The sequence below is a fragment of the Geotrypetes seraphini genome, chromosome 11, assembly GCF_902459505.1.
Source record: "Geotrypetes seraphini chromosome 11, aGeoSer1.1, whole genome shotgun sequence".
NCBI lineage: Eukaryota > Metazoa > Chordata > Amphibia > Gymnophiona > Dermophiidae > Geotrypetes > Geotrypetes seraphini.
In genome coordinates this window covers 47,042,108-47,067,719 of record NC_047094.1, presented here as the reverse complement: position 1 = coordinate 47,067,719, position 25,612 = coordinate 47,042,108, and the positions used below count along the sequence as shown (strand labels likewise).

The window sequence follows — 25,612 nt, the reverse complement described above, 5'->3', positions numbered from 1 at the left end:
TTTACATATAATACAATAACTTTTTTTTTGTGCCTGTGGCAATGGAGGCTTAAGGGGGTGGATAGCGATCCCATTGCTATCATTTATAACTCATTACAGATCCTAGGTGTGGCCTTCCAGTAGCTACTACACTGGTCAACTCACAAGTGTGCCGGGGAGAGGGAGCATCATACCTTGTCTCCTTCCGTACTGATGTGAGGTCCAATGGCTTTCACCTCGTTGTTGAAAATGCTATGTTCTTCCAGTTGACCTTCGAGGTTAGGCAGGTCATTTGCGAACCCCCTGTTGTTCAAAACTTCCTGAGCAGCCAAAAGAGAGAAATGTGTCATCTGCTGAGCCAGGAATCTGCATCTTCAGCATGCAGAATATGTGTCTATGGATGTGTGTATTTAATTATCAGTGGGGCGGGGAAGAAATATGTACATATTTCTCCTCCATTAGCAGTATGTTTGTAGGGGTTGGCAGGTTCTGAGTGAAGGAACCTCCCTCCATCTATTTATCTTTGATCAGGTGGATGGGTGAGTGGGTATGGAAGGGAATAGAGGGCATTGCCCCAGGTACATTAGATAGATTGTGAGTCCACCAGGACAGACAGGGAAAATGCTTGAGTACCTGAATAAATTCATGTAAACCGTTCTGAGCTCCCTTGGGAAAACAGTATAGAAAATTGAATAAATAAATAAATATGAGTGCATACATATGGCAATATTCAGTTTTGGATTAGGAATTGGTTATCAGAAAATAGAGGGTAGGGTTAAACAGCCATTTTTTTCAATGGAGGAGGGTAAATAGTAGAGTGCCGCAGGGATCTGTACTGGGACAGGTGTTATTTAACTTATTTATAAATGATCTGGAAATTGGAACGATGAGTGAGGTGATTAGAATTGCAGATGACACTAAACTGTTCAAAGTTGTTAAAACACATGCAGATTGTGAAAAATTAAATTCAAGTTTCAAGTTTATTAAAATTTTTGATTAATCGCTTAATCTTGCTTCAAAGCGATGTACATACATAAAAGAAAATATTTAAATTACAACTTTAAGATAAAATTGCATTTTTAAAATTAACAATAAAACATTAATTAATATATAACTATTAAATAAAAAAAACAAACAAACATGAATGAAGGGAAAAAGGGGAAGTGAAATACAATTTATAATAGAAAAGAAGGTAGGGAAAAACATAAGGATGGGAGTTCAAAGAATTGTCGAAAGCAGCATTATTGAATTCAAGGGAAGAACTTGTTAATCAAATGCATCTTTAAAAAGGAATGTTTTTAAGTTAATCTTAAATTTCTCAATATCATGTTCTTTCCTTAAATATATTGGCAGAGAATTCCAAATTTGTGGAGCAGTAACAGAGAAGATAAATTGTCTTCTAGTATTAATGATTTTGAGAGATGGAATTGTTAATAAATGCTGTTCGTTGGATCATAATGTTCTATTTATAGAGTAGGGAATTAGTGTATTAAAAATAAATGCAGGTGTTTTAAAAAACATTGCTTTAAAAGTGAGTAGGCTTAGTTTATATGTTATTCTATGGGATACTGGAAGCCAATGAGCTTTCTTGAGTAGAGGTGTTACGTGATCAAATTTTTTTGTCCTTGTTAGTAATTTAATTGACAGACCTTAGAAAATTGGAACACTGGGCATCCAAATGGCAGATGAAATTTAATATGGACAAATACAAAGTGATGCACATTGGGAAAAATAACCCAAATCATAGTTACCAGATGCTAGGCTCCATATTGGGAGTTAGTGCCCAAGAAAAAGATCTGTCATTGTAGAAAATACAATGAAACTTTCCACGGCAGTGACCAAAAAAGCAAACAAGATGCTAGGAACTATTTAAAAAGGGATGGTTAACAAGACTAAGAATGTTATAATGCCTTTGTATCGCTCCATGGTGCGACCTCACCTTGAGTATTGCATTCAATTCTGGTTGCCTTATCTCAAGAAAGAAATAGCAGAACTAGAAAAGGTGCAAAGAAGAGGGTTCATAGACAACAACGCGGAAGACAAAGGCGCGCGCCGACAACTGAGCGCAAGATGGAGGCGCGCGCCGAAGAAAATTACTGTTTTTAGGGGCTCCGACGGGGGTTTTTGTTGGGGAGCACCCCCAGTTTACTTAATACAAATCGCGCCGCGTTGTGGGGGCATTGTGGGGGGTTGTAACCCCCCAAATTTTACTGTAAACTTAACTTTTTCCCTAAAAACAGGGAAAAAGTGAAGTTTTCAGTAAAATTTGGGGGGTTACAACCCCCCACAATGCCCCCACAACGCGGCGCGATTTGTATTAAGTAAAGTGGGGGGGGGGTTCCCCCCCCCCCGTTGGAGCCCTAAAACAGTAATTTTCTTTGGCGCACGCCTCTGCGCTGCGCTCAATTGTCTGCTTGCACCTTTGTCCCGGCGCGTTTTTGACCTGACACCAAAGAAGAGCGACCAAGATGATAAAGGGAACGGGACTCCTCTCGTATGAGGAAAGACTAAAAAGGTCAGGGTTCTTCAGCTTGGAAAAGAGACGGCTGAGGGGAGATATGATTGAAGTCTACAAAATCCTGAGTGGAGTAGAATGGGTACATGTGGATTGATTTATTATACTGTGTCAAAAATTACAAAGACTAGGGGACACTCAATGAAGATACAGGGAAATACTTTTAAAACCAATAGGAGGAAATATTTTTTCACTCAGAGAATAGTTAAGCTCTGGAACGCTTTGACAAAGGTTGTGGTAAGAGCGGCTAACTTACCTGGTTTTAAGAAAGGTTTGGATAATTTCCTGGAGGAAAAATCCATCGACTGTTATTGAGACAGACATGGAGAGAAGCCACTATTTGCCCTGGGTCGGTAGCATGGAATGCTGCTACTTTTTGGGGTTTTGCTAGATACTAGTGACCTGGATTGGCCACTGTAAGTATGAGCTACTGGGCTAGAAGGACAATTGGTCTGACCTAGTAAGGATGTTCTTATGAGCAGACTGAGATACTCTTATTTTCTGTATCAGTAATGGTGTGCATGTTTATTAGTAGTCTGGAAGTGCGGTGGTGATCAGTGCTAGAGAATGACACGGTGACAAAATTCATCACCGTTCCCGTCTCCGCGGATAACCGTGGGAAATAATCCCATGTCATTTTCTAGTGTCTATTTCAACCTCGGTCCTTCTACATCAGCATTCTTCAAAGCAAAGCTTGCGGGTCAGTGGCTGTGCTTATGTGAGCCAAGGATAATGAAGCCATTGTGACATCACTGATGTGATTGACTCTTAGGCACTGGTGGAATGAGGCATTATGACATCACAATATCTGCTCTGGATACCAGAGACTGTCATTCTGTAGTGTCTGTTTCAACCTCAGTCCTTCTACACCAGCATTCTTCAAAGCAAAGCTTGTGGGTCAGTGGTTGTGGCCATTCATACTCTAATTCTTCCCTCTCTCCTTACAGAATGACATGAAGATTGTTTACCGCGGTTATCCGCGGGGACGGGAACGGTGATGAATTTTGTCACCGTGTCATTCTCTAATCAGTGCTATAGGGAAGGTGGTATTTGGGTCTGTGATGACAAAAGGAAGAAAGGAAACAGATACCTGTTTTTCTTCAATCATTTTACCCCAGTTGACATGAGGAGCAGTAATTTCGGGGCTGATGTTGTAGATCTGACCATGTTTAATGCGAAGATTTCCTAGTCGCTCCTTCAGCTGCCGGACGCTGCAGAAAAGAGACTCCAGATTATTCACAGGAGTTGCAAGAAATCCATTCACAGATCTTCCATGAAGGCAGACTTTATCCAAGAGTCTCAATTAATCAGTAGAAAACAGAGTTTGTGCACACCTCATTCTGAGATCCAGCTATTGGATTTTTATTCACAGGAATCTGGAAAAGATCTGGCTGTCCCTTCCCTTCAAGCAATGATCCCAAAATCGAAGCTCAAACTATTCACAAAGGCAATAACCTCTAATCTATTAGAAAAATTTCCTACAATATTTTGTCTACTGGATTAGAGATTATTGCCTTTGTGGATAATTTTTTGAGTTTGGATTTTGTGATCATTACTTGAGATTAATTAGCTTTATTACTAGGAAATTAAGCCCCCCTTTTATCAAGCTATGATAGAGCGTTTTAGCTCTGGCTGGTGAGGTAAATGTTCCGACACTGATTCAATTCCTGTGAGCGTTGGAGCATTTACCTTGTCGGCCAGCGCTAAAACGCTCTACCGTGGCTTGATAACAGGGGGCCTAAGTTTGTACTGGATGCTATTATTTTCTTTGTTCTCCAGTTACATCTCACATCGGTCCCACCCCTCCCCCCCCCACCTGAATGCTCACTGAAATGGCCGTGTAAAAACCAGAGCCAATGAGTGCATCATACTAAGTCTACCTGTAGATCCCTAATGATCTTTTCACAAGATTCAACCGAGTGACACCTTTACTTTTCCAATTTCTTATCGAATCCAATTCAAGACTGCAGTATGTCCAAAAATGGGGTGGAAAAGCAGGTGTGTCTTATGGATTGAATACACCTCTCCCCCCCCCCCCCCCCCCCCCGCCCTCGGTACCTTTTTAAAGTAGCGGCGGTCCAGCGTGGTCTCCTGCTGGACGGCTGCCTTTCTCCTTGCAGAGCGACGCACAATGCAGGAGTGCAACCTTTGCGCTTCCTGCCTGGTCTCGCGCTGCTCTGTGATTGGCTGCAGTCAGTTCTCGCTACTTACTGCAGAACATTTGGATTTTTTTCTTCGTTTTTACCCATTTACTGTAGACAGGGACCTAAGGAAGGCACAGTGACTTGTCCAAGAGTATCTTTCAGGAGCAAGAATGGAACCCTGGCTTCGCTAGCTCTCAGTCACTTCCTCTCCCCATCCTACGATCGTCTCAAAAGAATAAGAGCAGCATACTCACTCTTCAGCAATCATGTCCCCCTGTGGGTGGTTCAAACGTCGGGAATGCTGAGCATCTGTCTCCAGCACAATGATCAGCTTCTCCGATTCGGACAGAGTGTTTGCTGCGCTCTCCCGATACTGCACAGGCTGAGAAGTCTTAATCTTTTCCAGGTCCTGGAAAGGCATGGCAGGGAGTCAGGGTGAGAAGCTGTAGCCCAGCATATGCACTGTTATAAAAGTTATCACCCCCCCCCCCTCGCACAGACTGACAGACACAAAAGATATACTTGCAGAATTACCCCCTAATATCGGTGCTAACAGTTGTGCCACAATTACACATGCAAATGTTTAGAATAGTGGCACACACCCCAGGATTCTAGAAAAGTTGCCCAAATTTGGGCACAGATTCCAAATTGGAAGCCAAAATTAATTAGTTCAGGATCCAATGCTTTTAATATTGGAGCCACAAGCACTTTATTGTCACTAAACTATGATTTGGGCACTGATCTGGCTAGGCACTATTCTGAAACAATTAAGTCTAAATTGGATTGTATGCAATTCAATAGCCATGGGAGAGGCAGGGGTGGGGTAGGGACGTTCACAAAAGATGCCCTGATGTTCCAGATGTTCCAGAATAGCAGGGGATCCACACCCAATTTAGGCACCAGGATTCGGTTGGCGTAAGCCAGGGGTGCCCAAAAGGTCGATCTCCCTGTTCCCCGACGCCATAACAGGCCAGTAGTGAGAGAAAGATATGGCAACAGAGGGTTGGGGAGAATCTGGAACTACAGAATTTGATAGGAGAGAATAGAGGAAAGAGGGTCAACTGAGGGAAGGTGGGGTGCGTCTCTAAGTTGTTTAGCAGGCCCATTAAAACTGGAGGAGGAAAAGAGGATCAAGGACGAAGGAAAGAATCTTCAAAGAGGAAGGTTTCAAGGTTAGATTTAAATTTCTGTAAAAAGGTCTGCAAATGCAAATGGAGCGGTAATGAAGTAACTTCTATAAGTTACTCTCTCTTGGACTTGATACCACCTTTTTCTTCTGTTTTTCTTTTTACCAGTCATATTTTATAATGTTCTTTTCTATCTTTTTGTTAGCCTGTAAAACCACTTTGGTCTGCTAGTTTAGTAAAAGTGGTATAGTAAGTACTTGATAAACACAAGAACCTAAATATTAAGCACATGTTTTCTTTCAAGGAAAGCAGGTGCTTATGGTCCTTTTATTTAAGGGGTGGGCAAGTACAGTCCTCGAGGGCCACAATCCACTTGGGTTATAGACTGGGCTCCTAATAGGCACCCAGTTATAGAATGCCCTCTTGTGGGGTTACCTTCTAATTGAGCTGAGATGAAAAAAGTACACACAGCCTTTTCCTTCTGCAAATGGAAGTGTATGCGTAGTGGTTACAGCTACAGCCTCAGCACCCTGAGATTTGTGGGTTCAAATCCTGCACTTCTCCCTGTGACCTTGGCCAAATCACTTAGGGCCTCTTCTATTAAACTGAACTAACAGTTTCTAGCGCGGAGAGCCGCGCTGAATGGCCTGCGCCGACGCTCATAGAGTTCCCATGAGCGTCGTCAGGAGCAGTGCAGGCCACTCAGCGCGGCTCTCTGTGCTAAAAACTGCTAGCGAGGTTTAATAGAAGAGGCCCCTAATCCTCTCAGGTACATTAGATAGATTGTGAGCCCACCGGGACAGATAGGGAAAATGCTTGAAATACCTGTATGCAAACCACTCTCAGTGTGGTTGTATAACTGCAAAAAGGTGGTATACAAGTCCCTTTCCAAATCCCTAAATGTACAAATTTGATAGACAGAATACAGAACATAAACTAGACTACGCTCTCTATACACTAAGAATATTCAGGCCCCAGAGGAAATAAAATATATGAAACCAAAGATATATAAATGAATGAACGAAAGGAGCGGAGTCCTCAGCTGAAGGCGCAATGTAGATACATTAAATTTTGGACACTGTTTTTATGGAGGGGATTCACTTTGGTTTACCAACAACAAATCAGCTGATTATTTCTTTATGGCACCTCTTGCGGACTTACAGCAGCTCCTACATTTAAGATAAGTAATATACATCTTCTTACTTGTCGAACAATTGTGAAATATCAAATAGGTAGGTAGGCAGGCTGGTCCAATGATGTGTGGTACATTATCTATTCTACATAAATACCGTTGCGGGAACGTAGGGTGTTTTACTGAGCACTATTAATATTTATTAGAGTTTTGTTTTTGTTTTTTTCTTTATTATAAGATTTCTTTTTTGTTGGCAATGTAGATACAAGCATGTCCCTCGTCTGACTGAGTCACTAGAAGCCTAACCCTCTGTATACATCAGGGGTGTCAAAGTCACTCCTCGAGGGTCGCAATCCAGTCGGGTTTTCAGGATTTCCCCAATGAATATCCATGAGATCTATTTGCATGCACTGCTTTCATTGGTATACATACTGCTCCATACTCCAGCACTTCGCTGCCACACATAGCATGCCCAGACTCCAAATTCCATATATTTAAACCTCCGTGGATGAGAACATTCACATACAGGAGATGATGATAATATATTACATTACTACAGGCCAACACACAACATGCCTATACTGGATTAAAGATTTCATACAATATATACACAATGTACTATACTATGATACTTGCAACAGAATAAATTGACAAGTTGCCCTGTTTCATTCCTTCATCAGAAGCCCATAACACCATATCTGTAAATCTTTAACCCACAACCATCATTCCAAACATACTAGCTTTGGACTGATGGTTGTGGGTTAAAGATTTACAAATGTGGTGTTATGGGCTCACGATGAAGGAAAGAAATGGGACAACTCATTGAGGCACATCAATTTATGTTGTTGAAAGTATCATAATATAGGACAGAATATGTGATGGGCATCTCTCCCGCTGCATCACAACCCAGGGGTTTGGTTTCCAGCAGTCTGTGACACTGACCGGCACCCCTGGACCAGTCGATTTTTTTTTAGTTGCTAAAAGCTGATGCCGCTTTTTAAAAATGGCTCGGCATTTTTTTTTTTTAATTCAATATTCTTTATTGTATTTTTACATCTTGCAAAAATCCATTGACCTGTTATAACATTACGTCATTTTTTTAAAGAATCTACCGGAGGGCTAATTTCAATGTTGAAGAGCCCATTTGCATGTCAGTGTCGGAGACTTCTAGAATCCTCGCTAAAGAGAGAGATAATCCCTTTTGATAATCCGTCGCTAAACTGCTTACAGGCTAAACTGCAGGAAAACAGTTTAGCGACTTGTTAAAGTTTTGAGAATCTGGGCCTAAGTGAATTGTAATGTAATTGTAATTTTATTTCTTATATACCGCTAATCCGTTAGGTTCGAAGTGGTTTACTGAAAATATACATTAAGGATACAATAAGATAAGATAGGTAAAGACAGGTACTTTGAAATTCTCTTACTGTCCCGAAGGCTCACAATCTAACTAAAGTACCTGAGAACAAACAAATTAGCAAATAATAGAGGTAAATAAAGATAGAGGGAAAAAAATGAGATATGAAGCATCCTAACAAGAATACATTGAACTCTCAATGCCACACTTTTAAAGCAAAATGTACATTCTAAATAATAATATAATGGAAAAAACTAAATTAAATAAAAATATAATTTTAAGAATTAAATAAAATATAGAAATGAAAAAAGAAAGAAAAACATTAGAAGGAAGGAAAAAAAGGTACAGGAAAGAATATGAATTGAATGGAATGAGAAACCGTTAATAGAATACTAAGGAAATTTAAATAAAAACTAAACAAATAGAAAAAAAAGAAAAAGATATAATATGCACGATGGAATAAACTTGGAAGGACTTCATTTCATTATTGCCTTTACAGAATTGTCCTTTAAGTTCCCTTCACTGTCATCAGTGCAAAAACTCACAGGACACAGAGGGACAAAGTCCTCAAGTATTTTGGATCTGGATTTAAGACATAATTACTCACTTTTCCCAAATCTTCACAAGGTGTATCAGTTATTTCCCTTTCGCAGAGGGCTTACAATTTAACCAGGGGTGAGGAATGAGGGCAGCAATCCGGTCAGGATTTCCCCAATGAATATGCAAGAGATCTATTTGCATGCACTGCCTCCACTGTTTGCAAATAGAGCTCATGCATATTCGTTGGGGAAATCCTGAAAACCCGACTGGATTGCGGTCCTGGTTCCCCACCCCTCCTTACCTGAGCATGTCCTAAATAGAAGGCGGTAAGAGCTCCACATTATTTCTTTTTTGCAGGTCTCATGCGTAGAATTACCAGACGTCTGGATTTCCCCGGACACGTCCAGATGGCTTTTCAAAACCCAGCACTTTGGGTTTTGAAAAGAATTCGCGTTGGGAGGGGGCATCCGCGCAATGCGGTGACATCACGCGCATGCGTGGGACATCATCGCATCTGCGCATGTGCAGATGCCTTCCTGCCTGAAAAAACAGGCAGCGGGGGGCGGGGGCTGGGATGGGGCGGAGCTGGGGCATAACGGTGCAGGGATGGGTGGAACTGGGTGTTCCTGGGGGCGGGTCCAGGAGTCCGGATTATACTGACGTAAAGTCTGGTAACCCTACCCATGTGCTAATGGAAAAGTTAGCACAAGACCTGTAAAATAAAAAAACAAAAACAAAACAGCTCTAAATACTGGTGCGTTAAATCAGGGCTTAGCGCATGAGAAAGTCCCACGTTAAGATGCACGAAACCCAGATTCTAATGCCCTATAGTATAAATGACTCTAACCCCCTCCCCCTTTTTTTTATGAAGCCACATTAGGATTTTTTTTATCACTGGCCGCAGTGGTAAAAGCTCTGATGCTCATAGAATTCCTATGAAATATAGAGAGTGGCGCCACTTTGAAATACAGTGGTACCTTGGTTTACGAGCATAATTCATTCCAGAAGCATGCTCTTAAACCAAAACACTCGTATATCAAAGCAACTTTTCCTATAAGAATTAGTGTAAACTTGAACAATTCGTTCCACATCCCCAAAATCTTAGTTACCATTAGGGACGCCTCCACCGCCGCCTCCCATCCACACGGCTCCTCCAATTCTCCTCCTCTGCTGCTGTTCGCTGCCTCTCACTGCGAGTGGTGCTGGCTAAGCAAACGCCGCCACCGCCGCCACAGAGCCCGACTGGACACTGTTGGCTCTGCCGCTCCCGGACGCTGCACCCCCCCTCCCCCCCCCGGATGCCACTACCCCCTCTGCTGGGACTCTGAAGTGCTGGCTCACTCCTGCCAGACGCACCCCGACTCCCATGCTCCACCCGAGGCCACCGGCGCTTCTGTAGCCTCTTCCCCTCCCCTCCCCGACTGGCCCTGTCCTTACCCCTGCACCGCCGGTGATAAAAGTGCCTGCCGCCGGTCTGCTGCTGAGCCTTGAGCATTTGCGCATGCTTAGGCCTTCTGGATCTCACCCTCTCCGAGATTTTCATGAGAATCTCGGAGAGGGTGAGATCCAGAAGGCCTGAGCATGCGCAGATGCTCAAGGCTCAGCAGCAGACCGGCGGCAGGCACTTTTATCACCGGCGGTGCAGGAGTAAGGACAGGGCCAGTCGGGGGGGGGGGGGGGAAAGAGGCAATAGAAGCGCCGGTGGCCTCGGGGGGAGCAATACTGTTGGTTCCTGCGGTCGGGTCGGGTGGGGGCTCGCAAATCGAGTCAATGCTCGGTTTACGAGTCAAAAGTTTGCTGAGTGTTTTGCTCGTCTTGCAAAACACTCGCAAACCGGGTTACTCGTAAACCGAGGTTTGACTGTAATTCAATAGGAAGAGTGATAAGGAAAAATGTTGCAACAAAGAACCACTCTAGATGATACTTATAAATAATACAATAAAGCTAATATGAATAAGATTTATGAAAAAATGTTTTTATGCTCAGAATCACAGAGGGGTGACTGGGGCGAACCCCAGAAAAAAACCACCTCACCGCCCAATCATCGCATGTGAAAAAATGGACAGCCGGTTATATCAAGTCTTTTAAAGATGTAAATCATAAAGAGCCCTGTGAGGGCTAAAAAGGTCTCTTAAGCAACACGCATAGAATGATTTAAAGAACTCAGCAAACTTATCTTTTAGCTTGCAGGTTCCGACGTGCACGTTTCGCTCCTGCCTCAGGGAACCAACGGTAGTATGTCGAAAAATACTCATGCGATGGGCATCAAAGATTCAAAAATAGCGTCTGTCTCACTTGAAAAACGGAGAACTTTCACACAGCTTGTTTCTTTACATCTTTTTTCACATGCGAAGATTGGGCGGTGAGGTGGTTTTTTCTGGGGTTCGTCCCAGTCACCCCTCTATGATTCTGAGCATAAATATTTTTTTCGTAAATCTTATTCATATTAGCTTTATTGTATTATTTATAAGTATCATCTAGAGTAGTTCTTTGTTGCAACATAGAATTCCTATGAGCATCGGAGCTTTTACCGCCACGGCCGGTGGAAAAAAAAAAACCCTAACGCGGCTTCATAAAAGGGGGGTAAGTTTGCACCTGAGGTGATGGAGGGTTAAACGACTTGCCCAAGGAGATGCAGTGGGATTGACAGGACTTCCCTGGCTCTCAGCCCACCTGAACGTTAGGTTACTCCTACGGACAGTTGGGCCTACTGGGTAATACGGTGTCAGGTCAAAAGCACGCCGGGACAAAGGCGCGCGCAGACAATTGAGCGCAGCGCGGAGGCGCGCGCCACAGAAAATTACTGCTTTTACGGCTCCGACGGGGGGGGGGGGGGCGTGGGGGGAACCCCCCACTTTACTTAATAGAGATCGCGCCATGTTGTGGGGGGGTTGTAACCCCCCCACATTTTACTGAAAACTTCACTTTTTTCCCTGTTTTTAGGGAAAAAGTTAAGTTTACAGTAAAATGTGGAGGGTTACAACCCCCCAAACCCCCCACAACACCGGCGCGATCTCTATTAAGTAAACTGGGGAGGCTCCCCCACAAAAAAACCCCGTTGGAGTCCCTAAAAACTGTAATTTTCTTCGGCGCGCGCCTCCGTCTTGCGCTCAGTTGTCGGCGCGCGCCTTTGTCTTTCGCGGGGTTGTCTATGAACCGGGTAATACGTACTCTCTGCAGCTTGTTGTCGGTGTCCACGATGCTTCTTTCCACCTGGTCAGCATTTTTCTGCAGTCGCTCGATGAGCTCTGAAAGCTCCTTGTTGGTACTGCTATAGAAAGAAAGAGAGAGGGATGGGGTGGTCAGGAGCATGAAGCATCTTCACAAAACACAGTGGTCGGGTTCTCACATTTCAGGGACTCCACCCTATTACTGCTGGCAGGTTCCCACATCCTATTCGACTTGCTTCCGAGAAGCAAATGAAATGAATTAAAAATCCAATCTGGGAGGTAAAATGTATGCAGTGGGCTTGCCCTCCAGCCAGCTCCCAAGCGCCTTGTTAGCTGATGACTCATTTTTGCCTTTTGTACAACTTTCAACTATGTGCGTTTGTTGCCAAATAAGAGAATAACGTGGGGTGGGGAGAGCAGGAAGGTGGCAACTTTTCAAGGTACAGTGGTGCCTCACACAACGAACTTAATTCGTTCCAGGAGCAAGTTTGTTATGCGAAAAGTTCGTTATGTGAAACGCGTTTTCCCATAACAATACATGTTAAAAAAAATAATTCGTTCTGTAGCATAAAATATGCTAAGATGACATAAAAAAAGATAAATTTTTTGTTATTATTTTTATTTAGATACATCTAAAAACATAATTGTTTTTTAAAACAACACACATTTTTTAAATTTAAAGACAGACTAAGTAGAGTCTAATTTTACAGTGAGAGAGGGCAGAGTCTCAGCGGCAAAAACTGGGACTTAACTGTTCATTTTTTTTTTTTTTTCTAGCATCGGGGAAGCGGCGAGAGTAGCTCCGCCCCCCCCCAACGCATCAGCAGTAGGCGCCGGGCCCCTGCGAGCCGACGGTCCGCCACTGCACAGGGAGCCAGACGGAGAGAGGGCAGTTAAGCGCAGTGCCTGCGCGGAAGGATGCAGCTCGGGCGACTTCGTTGTGTGAAACGAAGTTCGTTGTAGGAAGCAAGACATGAAGTTCATTGTGCGCAGCGTTCGCTGTGCGAGGCGTTCGTTATGCGAGGCACCACTGTATATCAGAGGAAGAAGGGTGCACAGAAACAGAAAGGCACTACCCCACTAAATTGAGTTTCATCGGTGCAAGAACTTGCCAGCAAGGGGTGGGATATCAGGGTACCAGATTAAATAGGCTGGGGGGAAGGGGCTTCCAACAAGATGGAAGACAATGAAAGGAGTTCTACATGCCAAGGAAGTGTTTTAGTATCAGCACAGGGGCAGTGGAAGAGAACCTTTTGCACAGGGGGCTGGAGAGAACCTGAGGCAGGTGGAGTATTGTCTAAACACAATACAGGAGCTCTTTGCACTAGAGAATGACAAGGGGACAAATTTCTCCCCGTCACCACAGGAACTCAGTTTCTCTATCCCATCCCCATCCCATTCCTGTAAGTGCTGCCTTAACTGCACAAGCCTCGAACACTTCTGATTTTAAAGTGTTTGAGGCTTGTGCAGATGAGGACGGAGCTTAGGCATTGGTGGAATGAGGCATTATGACATCACAATCTGAGCTCTAGAATGTTGCTACTTATGATTTTAAAGTGTTCGAGGCTTATGCAGATGAGGACGGAGCTTAGGCATTGGTGGAATGAGGCATTATGACATCATAATCTGAGCTCTAGAATGTTGCTACTTAGGATTTTAAAGTGTTCGAGGCTTATGCAGATGAGGAGGGAGCTTAGGCATTGGTGGAATGAGGCATTATGACATCACAATCTGAGCTCTAGAATGTTGCTACTTAGGATTTTAAAGTGTTTGAGGCTTGTGCAGAAGAGGACAGAGCTTGCAGGAATGGGGCAGGGACAGGAAAAGAACTTGCGGGGGTGGGACGGGAAAATGAGTTCCCCTGGGGATGGGGAAAATTTGTCCTCATGTCATTCTCTACTTTACACAGAGAGATGGGGATGAATGCAAGGGAGGGGGGATGAGAGATAAGAGGCATCCTCAGCTTTAGTGGGAGGAGTAGAGCAGAGCTCACTGAATTTTAAACTTGTTTACCAAGAAGGCAGGGTGGAATCCTTCCAGCTAGATAATTAGAAAATGCCAAGTAAATTCTTCAGGAGGCAGTTCTACATACATACAATTCCTATGAAAATTTCTGCAGCGTCCGGACTGACTGATATATTTCCTTCCCATCACTGAACACAGTCCCAGTCTGTCTGTTCCCTTTTCTCTCTACCTTACCATCCCTGACAGCTGCATTAAGTTTTTCACTGTTCAGACAATTCAAGTGCAAGTTCAGCCATTCTCCTGTGTTTTTAGAAAGGGGATAATTTCTTTTGGTTTAAATATATTGATTTTTTTTTCCACTCACTGTTTCTTTAACAATTGCTTTCATTCACATAACAGATTTAAAAACAAAAAACTAGTTTTTATAGGCCAGCACTGGAAATGTAGACTGGTGGAGTCCTCTGCTCTCCTGTTTGGGTCTTCCGGCAGGATGCGGTTTATCTCTAGGATTGCAAAGATTCCTTTATAAAGCTGGGACCGTAGGGAAGAGAGTGATCTTGCTTAGAGAATGACAAGGGGACAAATTAATTTTGAGGTGTCCTAGTCCTTTTCAATTTTTCCGCAAATCTTTAAAAACTTTCCTATTTGCTAAACACTTCGGACATTAGTCCCATTGAAATTCTTGATTGTTTACCTTTTTAGTATTTTTTAATTACTGTTAACCGAGTCGCACTTCCTTTGTTGATGACCCAGTATATAAAGCTAAGTTTTAGTTTAGTTTAACTCATTTTCCCATCCCGGCGAGTTCTTTTCCTGTCCCTGCCTCATTCCTGCAAGCTCTGTCCTCATCTGCACAAGCCTCAAACGCTTTAAAATCATAAGCAGTAACATTCTAGAGCTCAGATCGTGATGTCATAATGTCTCATTCCACCAATGCCTAAGCTCCGTCCTCATCTGCACAAGCCTCAAACGCTTTAAAATCATAAGCAGCAACATTCTAGAGCTCAGATCGTGATGTCATAATGTCTCATTCCACCAATGCCTAAGCTCCGTCATCATCTGCACAAGCCTCAAACGCTTTAAAATCATAAGCAGCAACATTCTAGAGCTCAGATTGTGATGTCATAATGCCTCATTCCGCCAATGCCTAAGCTCCATCCTCATCTGCACAAGCCTCAAACACTTTAAAATCAGAAGTGTTCGAAAAGAAGAGACCTCAGTACTGGGGAACTGCACTCGGTCAACTGGCAGTATAACCCCGGGCTGACAACTCATAGAACACAACGTGCCAACTAAAGCCTAAATGAGTTTGGCCCGTACATCATATTATCTCTTCCAATATAGAGTATACTCATATTCAATACGTGAAAAAACTTTGTTAGACACACCATTAAAAGTGCTCTCTTTATTTGAAGGAATTAACGAATCTAATTCAAACGCTATTCTTAATATTCTTTTGCCGCTCCATGCTAGCAATAGCAAATAGCGAACACAAAAAATGAATGCCCAAAAAAAAACCTCAACACGTAAAACAAGTTCAAACTTATCTGAGTCCAAAGGATAATAGTCGCTGCCCGACAGAGCTCCGTTTCGTTGTCTTCCTCAGGAGCAGAAACGGATTTATCCTTTTTATACCAGTAACAGGTTGTAATACATCTTTTAAATCATAATAACCTGAACTGGGCTAACATGAAAAATTAAGTGAAGTAAAGCTTTCTCAGCTTTCTAGTTTTTGGTTGACCACTGATGCACCTCAGTGGAGTGTATGGCGCACTCGTATGATAGCGCTCTTGACACTGGAACGGCAGGGTGTTAAGCCCCTGTCTTCCTCTAAAGGACAATTGTTTCAACATGCTTGGGAACCTTTCTGGGACTCTATGCCACACAAGCAGAGTTCCGAACTTTCTTTCATTTTGGCCCGTAGTCATTGCTTTGTGCTTACTGGGTGAGTGTGGGGTGGTTTTGGGAGGCTCGATATGGGTTTGCTTGAGATTAGAGAATGACACGGTGACAAAATTCATCACCGTTCCCGTCCCCGCGGATAACCGCGGGAAATAATCCCATGTCATTTTCTAGTATCTATTTCAATCTCAGTCCTTCTACACCAGCATTCTTCAAAGCAAAGCTTGCGGGTCAGTGGTTGTGGCCATTCATACTCTGATTCTTCCCTCTCTCCTTAAAGAATGACATGAAGATGGTTTCCCGCGGTTATCCATGGGGACGGGAACGGTGATGAATTTTGTCACTGTGTCATATAGAGAATGACACGGTGACAAAATTTATCACCGTTCCTGTCCCCGTGGATAACCGCAGGAAATAATCCAATGTCATTTTCTAGTGTCTATTTCAACCTCGGTCCTTCTACACCAGCATTCTTCAAAGCAAAGCTTACGGGTCAGTGGTTGTGGCCATTCATACTCTGATTCTTCCCTCTCTCCTTAAAGAATGACATGAAGATGGGTTCCCGCGGTTATCCGTGGGGACGGGAATGGTGATGAATTTTGTCACCGTGTCATTCTCTAATTCTCTACTTGAGAGATCTAAAATAATAGAAATGTTGTTTTGGACTTTGGGGTTGTACCTAACTGCTCTGTTCCTGTATATTGTGGTCAGCTCTTCTGTCTGTCATTATTGCTCTTGTGACTTCTCATTTCCAATAAACATGATTTTTAAACATAAAAAAACAAAAACTTAAATATTTGCCGTGGAGCCCTGCAGGGTAATATCTTAGGAAAAGAAACATTACCCTTTCAAAACTGAATAATTAAATATGTCAGCTTTTCAATACAGAAAGAACTGTCAGGCTCTCTCTCCACCTCTCAGCTTCGTCATTCACCTGCCAAAGAGCTTCTAAGAACAGAATACTTAACCTGAAATCATATAGTCGCAAGAGTCTTAAATGCATGTTGGATTTATTTATAGCCATCTCTGAGGTGGAACGCCTGGTGTTTAACCTACATAACGAACCAACTTCCCATCACTGTTTCTCTGAGGGTCGTCATAGAAAACACCAGTTTTGGATAATTCTCTCATTAGTCCACTAAACAGCACTACAATCTGTACGTTTCTAAGGAAATGAACTCCTGCCTGGATCATTCCTCCAGATCCGCAATTCTCATTTTTACCATGGTGGCTCTTTTCCTAATAAAGACAGTTTCCCTTGTTCTTTAAGGAGAAAGACCGATGATGGTAAGAGATCAGGGGAAGCACAGAATGCTGTAGAACAGGGATGTCAAAGTCCCTCTTCGAGGGCCGCAATCCAGTCGGGTTTGAAAGCAGTGCAAGCAAATAGATCTCATGCATAGTCCCGACTGGATTGCGACCCTGCTGTAGAACAACTGAAAATAATTTAGGGTTAGTGTGTCTAATGGAGAGACCTGAGAACTCATTATTTGTCTTCAAAGCTGGCAGGGTGCAGTGAGCTGCGTGATTGGATCTAAAGCAGGATTAATACCCTGCAATTACAGACGTATTCCAGTCTAAAATCAAAGGCCAGCTGCCCACTGTGCCATCACAAAGAAACTGTAGCACCAACACAATCTGCTCTGCTTATTTTCCGGCTTACCGAACAGTTAGCCACATACACCCACGTTTACAAAGAGAGGTTAGGAGGCATTGAACTCATAATGAATATTTTATTTTCTTCATTCAAGCCCTACACTAAGGCATTGTGTGGCATTCATTCTGTATCACAGTTATACTCACATCAGCCCTCCTCCCTCACCAGCCTCGCATTTTCATGAAACAGATAAAAAGGCGGCTGCTGTGTCTCGCCCTTGGTCCCGGTTCACCACTCTCTCCACTGAAAAGGTTGGCCTAGTCTTTGGAAAGAAGAGATGGTGGCGAACTGGTATCCCAGGGCAGAACAGACCAGTAAAGAAGGTGGCGCAGAAGCTTTTGCTAACACTGAGCAGGTTTATCCCAGCTCTACCCACAAACTGGATCCATTCCCTGTATCAGATTTTGTAACTGGTTTACATTACAATCTAAAGCAGTGATTCCCAAATCTGTCCTGGGGAAACCCCCAGCCAGTCAGGCTTTCAGGATATCCATAAATTATATTCATGAGCGATTTGCATTCACCTCCTCCACTGCAAGCAATCTTTTTCATGAATATTTAGGGTTTTCAGACGTCCTGATTTCCCCCAGATATATCCTCTTTTCAGAGGACATGTCCGGGTGTCCGGACAACTTTTCAAAACCCGGCACATCATCGCGTCACACCAGCGCATGTGCAGATGCCCTCCTGACAAGTGGGGCGGGGGGCACAATGGGGTGTGACTCGAGCGGGGCGGGGGGCACAATGGGGTGCGACTCGGGCGGAACTGGATGGAGTGGGGCGGAAAATCTAGTAACCCTATGAATATTCATTATGAATATCCTGAAAATCTGACTGGCTGGGGACCCACTGATCTAAAAAAACATACTGAAGGGGACTGGCGGGTGGGGGAAATGGTTCAAAACAGTGACATATACAGAAAGCCAATTTTGGATGGGTCTAAGTCTAAAGCAGGTAGACATGAAATTTTCTCTCCACCCCCACCCCCCTCCACTCCATGCCTGGGTTATTTTGAGTGTGGAGAAGAGAGTGAGAAGCTGCTTATGGCCTCCCAGTGAATATCAGTCCGGGGTCTAGTCCCAGTCAAATACGTAAATATCGTTTATGTAGGAGTCCCAAACCCTATCTGAGCATAAACCACGGGGATTACCCACTACACCTACTTGAGTAGGTACAAGGCTGCTGTACCCTCCCCAACTCACCCCTGCATGCCCCCTTCACTTCCCCCGTACCTCTCGGTGTTCACCGTCATGACCAACACAGTCAACGGGCTCCTCGTGACCGCGTCCTCTCCCTCTGTCACTCCCTATGCGCGGCAGCTGGAAGTGACAACAGCAGGAGCCGGCAGGGTCGCGAGGAACACGTTGACGCTGTTACTCGTGGCAGTGAACGACTAGAGGTAAGGAGGAAGGGAAGGGGGTGCGTGCATGCGGCAGGGGGAGGGGTACCAGCGTCCCCACCCTGAAGGCCCCCATCCCCCTTATTACACCACTGGGAAGGTGGGAATGTCTCACTTCTTCTATCTGACCTGTCATAGTTTCTTCTGCAGTGACTCAGTGAAAGGGACAGAGGTCTGGAAAGCTGGTCACACCATTTACTTTGTGATCGTTATTTCTATATTTCATTTCAGAGGGTAACAATTATAATTTTTTGAAAGCCTCTTCCACTATTTTATGGCTCTGTAAATCAGAGTCCTCTTCTCAGGACCCCTACCCCGGCAGTTCAGTGATATGTGGAAACAAATATAGCAGAAAGAGCTTTTATTCCATGACAACATTTACAAAGAGATGCAGGGCTAGGAACGGAAGGGACGATGCCAGTATTAAGACACAGACTAGCTAATCCTTTGAACTCTACTGCTATATCAAGTCCTCATAGTTTTTAAAAGGGATGCCTGCTGATACCTGTCATTGTAAAATGAGACGTTTCTGGGTGCCGCACCTGCTCAATCTAGGAACCAACCAACCACCCATTAATGATACGTATCATGTATACTAGAACTAAATACACACAAGATAACATAACATCTAGACCGCATAACCAACAAAAGTTCTATGCGGTCTACAAAATATTATCAAAAGATACAATAGAAAATATAGGAGCAGAAATTTTAGAAAAAAAAAGAAAATTTTCAATTATGTTCTAAATTATTCGTAAGAAATTTTGAAAAGTTGGGATGTCTGTGCCATAAAGTTGCTTTTGGATTAGCTCCATCATATCCATCATATCATATTTCTTAAAGCACCTTATAAGAATAGAAGGAAGTCAAATGCTCTGTTCGTTTTTCCATCAGTTAAAGCGGTGCTCTCAAACTCAAACCCTTTGCAGGGCCACATTTTGGATTTGTAGGTACTTGGAGGGTCGCAGAAAAAATAGTTAATATCTTATGAAAGAAATGACAATTTTTCAGGAGGTAAAACTCTTTATAGTTTATAAATCTTTCCTTTTGGCTAAGTCTTAATAATATATTGTCATTTATAGCTAAAGAGACATATGATTAATAAACTGTTTTATTTCACTTTTGTGATTATGATAAACATATCGAGGGCCTCAAAATAGTACCTGGCGGGCCGAATGTGGCCCCCGGGCCGCGAGTTTGAGACCACTGAGTTAAAGGATGTAAAAGTAAGAAATATCTTGAAAACACGCTGGCCTATCAAGCAGCACATTATGACAAAGATTTTCAACAAGATAGTACAATGGTGATAAATACTCAGGTACATTACGTACCTGCTCAAAGAACACCTGCCCACACTTTTCACACTACCCACAGGCGATACACTACAGCTCACGTTCTCATGCAAGGTCCTTGGTATCACTATCGATTCCTCTCTCTCCCTCAATGACCACCTCAACTCCTTGGCAAAATCATGCTTTTTCAGCCTTCACATGCTGAGGAAAGCTAGATCCTACTTCAGCCAACAACACTTTGCCATCCTTGTCCAATCCATCATCCTCTCCAAACTAGATTACTGCAACGCCATCTACTTAAATCTATCAAAAAAAAGTATTCTAAGACTCCAGCTAATCCAGAATACTGCAGCCAAACTGATCTTCTCAAAACGCAAGTCTGACCATGCCTCCCCACTCCTTGCCAAACTTCACTGGCTCCCAATAATCTCCAGAATCCATTTCAAATGTTCCTGCCTGGCTTTCAAGATCATTCACGGAATCCTGCCTCCTCTTATCCCCACTGTCTTTCAACTCCTCCAGTCCCGACTCCTCCAGAACTGCCCAAAGGCTTAAACTAGCCTTCCCCTCTCCACGCGGCATCCACGATTCAGGCAAATTGGGAAAATCCCTTCTCTTCAAAATCACAGGTCTTTGGAACGACCTCACCACCCCGCTGCGGAACCTGAGCTCCCTTCAGTTATTCCGCAAACAACTGAAAACCTGGCTTTTCAGCAAATTGTAGCTCTATCCTTCCCCCCTTTCTCTCCCCCCTTCTACACATAAGTTCATGTCATCCTTTTTCTTCTTCTCTACCCACTATTTTAAGTTCTTGTAAACCGTGTCAAGCTCCATTCTCATGGAGATGATGCGGTATATAAACTTAAGGTTTAGATTAGATTAGATTAGATCTTAGTTTGTACCCAAGGCAGCGGAAAACAAATTGACTTGTCCAAGGAGTGCGCCCAAATAATAAATAGTGTTGAATTTAACAACTATGACCGATTCTCCTGTAAGTGTTGTTAAGGATCTTCAGACTGCCACCCGAGTAGCATAACTTGCGGTGGTGCAAATCCTCAAGAATCCCAGCCTATTCTTAATGTTGCAGTCTTAATATTTTATACTGCTAATGTGCAGATACATAACTTATGTCTGCCTTTTCAAACTCTGCCGCTGCAAATATAAAAGTGATGTATCTCCCCCGACCTTGATAAATGTGTCGGCAAGGGGATGAATTATGCACAAGCTAAATTATAAAATTATATTTATTCTATATCTGCACATTATCAGTATAAAAATAAGACTGCAACATTAAGAATTTCTTGGATAAGAAATCGTTACTAAACTAAACTAAACCTTAGGTTTATATTACATACTTTAATCCAGGGATGTCCAACCTTTTGGCTTCCCTGGGCCGCACTGGCCCCCAAAAATGTTCCTGGGGCTGCACAAACGCGTAAACGCTGCAGCAAGACAGAGGAGGGAGCCGGTAAGATGGTAAACACCCGGGGGCAGCAGAGGAAAACACTGTATCGCCCTCGACCAGGGCCACACAAAATACTTCATGGGGCCGCAGGTTGGACACCCCTGCTTTAATCCATGTTTTTGTTCTATCTAAGTTGGATTATGGCAACTTGGTATATGCGGGAATAACAGTTGGGAAACTGAAACGTTTACAAATCGTACAAAATGCGGCAATTCGGCTGTTAGGTCACGCATACATCTATGATCATGTAACTCCATTATATTTGACATTCCATTGGTTCCCAATGGAATTTAGAATTAAAGTTAAAATCCTGATGTTGGCACCTAGGGCATTATTTGAGTTATAACCATTATGGGTTCCTTTTACTAAGGTGCGTTAGGGCCTTAACGCGCGGAATAGCGTGCGCTAAATTGCCACCCGCGATACACCTTAATGCCAGCACTGAACTGGCGATATTCTAGAAGCATACTGTGTGGTGTAGCGCACGGTAATTTTGTGCATACGCTAAAAACGCTAGTGCACCTTAGTAAAAGGAGCCCTATATCTCTCTAATCTAGTGTTATTTTACACACCTAGTCGCTCGATGAGATCTTTAAATGACAATAGAGTAGCTGTTCCCCATATCTCAAAGGCTCATCTTGCCTCAACCAGAAATGGTGCATTTTTCTACTTGGTTCCAATATTGTGGAACAATTTACCAGTAGAGTTAAGGAAGGAAGAATCATTTCAAAATTTTAAGAGACATCCAAAAGCACATTTTTTTTCACATGGCTCTCCCGAATTGAATGATGGAACGGGGACTGTAATCTGCCTTAATTTGTACTGATTCGTATTGATTTGGATTTATTTCCTATAACAGTTTCAGTAGATATGTTTTAGAAATGTTAATTTCTTTGATGCTCTCAAGCTCTGCCAGTGGCAGATCTGTGAAGTGCGCTGTGCCGGGAGATGTATTAAGACCTGCACTAAAATATGACCGTTTGCTATCAGGCCACTTCAGAGACTTTTCTATCTCTTAAATTTGTTTTATTTTATTTTTAATTTTTTTATCTTCTTTCATTATTTCTATTTCTTTGATTATTGATCTTGCAAATGTATTATATGTTGTTATTACATATTTTGAGTTTATCAGTTACTTTAGCTAGATTGTGAGCCTTCGGGACAGATAGGGTTGTTTTTCTCAAGTACCTAATTTCATTTTAGTTTGATACTTTGTAAACCGCTTAGGTCAGTAAAATGCAGGAGCGGTAGATCAAATATTAAATAAACATAAACATAAACATAAATATTATTTTAAAAAATATAAAACAACTTTAAAACAAATGGCGTAACTAATATGAGAGAAGTCAGACTAGACTGACATGAAACGGGTAAGTGGGGAGAAACTTTTTTACTTTTCACTTTTTATTCTATATATTAAATATAAATTTTATTTGTTACCCTTCCTATTGTTTTTTCCTTAAATGTAATTAAATTAAATTAATAATGATTGTAACCCTTTAAAAAACCTTCCTTAGCTTTGAAATGATATGTAGAAATTATGTATAGCAATGTCTGTAATTATATTGTTTGTTATATTTGTCTCCCCAACTGATTTTTAATGAGATTGTACATCGCCTAGGAAATGTGATAGGCGATTAATCAAATTTTTGTAATAAACTTGGAAACTTGGATAATACAGTTGATATAGGATAGAGAAACAATTAAGGAAAGAACAAAAGGTAGGGGGAAGCTGAAAATTGTTTCTTTTGAAAGACTGATGGGTGGAAGTAGTTGGCCAGAGCTTGCACTGAAGGAAGATTGGCAGAGGTTAACTCTGGTTTCTTTGAATTGGGGGCTAAGGATTTTAGGATTGTATTGAGAACAGCAGGATTTTTAGCCTTAATGATTCGAGATGAATAGAACAGTTTTTCGGTTTGGTTAATTTTCGCTTTATAAAAGGAAGACTGAGTGTTAAATTTGGTCATTTTAAGTTAACATACGGTTATTTCCATCTTCAGTTAACAAACAGAGTAGATTTAGTTCAGCATACATTAGAATATATATGTTTGGAAGTGAGTGACTGGATTTATGGGAAGAGCTAAGTTTTTATTGCTTTCCTGAAGTTCAGAAGCCCTTTGAGGGATCTGAGGAGGCAGTTGATTCCAGTAGCTTGGTAGGAAATGGGAGTAGGAATGGCATCTGGCTCTCTGGAGTTGGAGGGCACGACCAGGGGGTATTCGCAGATGTGTTTTCTCCTGGGAGCGGATAAACCATCTCCTAGCCTATGACCCATATGTAGGCTTTCAGCAATCTTGGATTCATAGGTTGACAGGCTTAGAAACTGGCGCAGCATCAAAAGAAATAACCGAAACGGGAGCTCACTGACTCTGTGTGCCCTTGAGCTTGGTAAGATGTCTCTCTGTGCCTCAACCACAGATTCCCTATGTGATGGTGAATGGACAAGTACAACTCACAGCGCCTTGGTCATTTATAGAATTACCCACTCAATGTATATAATTAAGTTCTGGAATTCATTGTCAGAGAATTAAGTAAAAGCAGTTAGCATAGCAGGGTTTAAAGATTTGGACAAGTTTCCAAAAGTTCATAAACTATTATTAAGGTGGATTTGGGAAAAATCCACTGCTTGTCCCAGGATCAGCTGCAAGAAATCTATTTTATGCTTTTGGGATCCTGTCAAATATTTGTGATCTGGATTGGGTCCTGTTGAAAACAGAATACTGGACTGGATGGACCTTCAGTCTGTCGCAGTATGGTGGATGCTTATGTATTTATGTCTTTGTACAGAAAAATCATTCATAACTTGCACCAGAGGTGGTTATTTATAACTCAGGGCCCCTTTTATCAAGCTGCGCTAGAGCTTTTTAGCGCAGGCCAGCACTTACCTTGCCGGCCCACGTTAAAAACTTTTAGTGCAGCTTCATAAAAGGGGAGGGAGGGGATGTTAATTTAACATACTCCATAAACCTTGAAAATTTGGGCATCTCTTTTTTTTCTCTAATGAGACCGTTCCTGGCACAGTCTTCTACAGATGATCTGTGCAAAATCCTTCAGGGGCATCTACAGATTTTACCAAGACTTTAGTAAATGACTCAGATTTCCTTGCTTGTGCCCCTAACTAGCAGCAGTATCACAGCATATAAAGCATTTGTTTTGTTTCTTGGTGAGCTGTTTCTTGGCTGCTCTTCTGGAAGCTCGAGGCTTGGACGCTGAGCAGCTATGAAATGATGAGGAATATGTGGGATGTTTCTTATTAAACATGTTGGCATTTTCCCTTGTTTTTACATTGTGATATTGTTTGTTTACTTACAAGTACAGTGATTAAAAACAGAAGTTTGTGCTGGGGGTTTGGGGGGTTCAAAGATTACTTAGAAAAGGAGGTCTCTTTGCTCCCATCATGCACCCCTGGAGAGTAGGTATTTTTGGAATACCTTACCACATCCTGTGCTGCAATCCTGCTCTGCAGCTCCGTGCCCCTCTGCCAGGCTGTACCAGTTGGGAGTCTGATAGGATACATTTGAGAGCAAGTGTTAAGAATGTTGGGGGTGTAGTAAAGGTTTGTGTAAGAACTGCTGCATCCTATCAGACTCCCAACTGGTACAGCCTGGCAGAGGGGCACGGAGCTGCAGAGCAGGATTGCAGCACAGGGTGTGGTAAGGTATTCCAAAAATACCTACTCACAAGGCAGGCCATGCTGTACTGTACAAGCTTCACAAGGCAGGCCATGCTGTACTGTACAAGCTTCACAAGGCAGGCCATGCTGTACTGTACAAATATGGCTAGGGAGCCCTGAAAAAATGTTTTTAATGTTTTATTTGTGCAAATTTTCCCATTACATAGCCAAAAAACATTTGAATGACACCGAAATAGTCAATAATGTAATGGAAAAATAACCAAGGAATTTAATTACATTCATTTTAGCTCACAATATTTTCGACAAAGAAAGGAACAATAAAGCAAGAAATAACCAG

General features: G+C 42.6%; 1 protein-coding gene across 2 annotated transcripts in view; it reads right to left on the bottom strand.

Annotated features, from left to right (window-relative positions):
- Positions 1 to 25,612, bottom strand: part of PPL (periplakin) — a 151,703-nt gene that overhangs the window by 53,553 nt on the left and 72,538 nt on the right. For both annotated transcript variants that reach the window (XM_033963123.1, XM_033963122.1), the window contains 4 exons: positions 11,963 to 12,062; positions 4,893 to 5,047; positions 3,585 to 3,705; positions 174 to 299 (listed from right to left, as the gene is read on the bottom strand). In XM_033963123.1, coding sequence (XP_033819014.1) covers positions 174 to 299; positions 3,585 to 3,705; positions 4,893 to 5,047; positions 11,963 to 12,062 — 502 coding nt within the window. The remainder of the gene's footprint in view (positions 1 to 173; positions 300 to 3,584; positions 3,706 to 4,892; positions 5,048 to 11,962; positions 12,063 to 25,612) is intronic.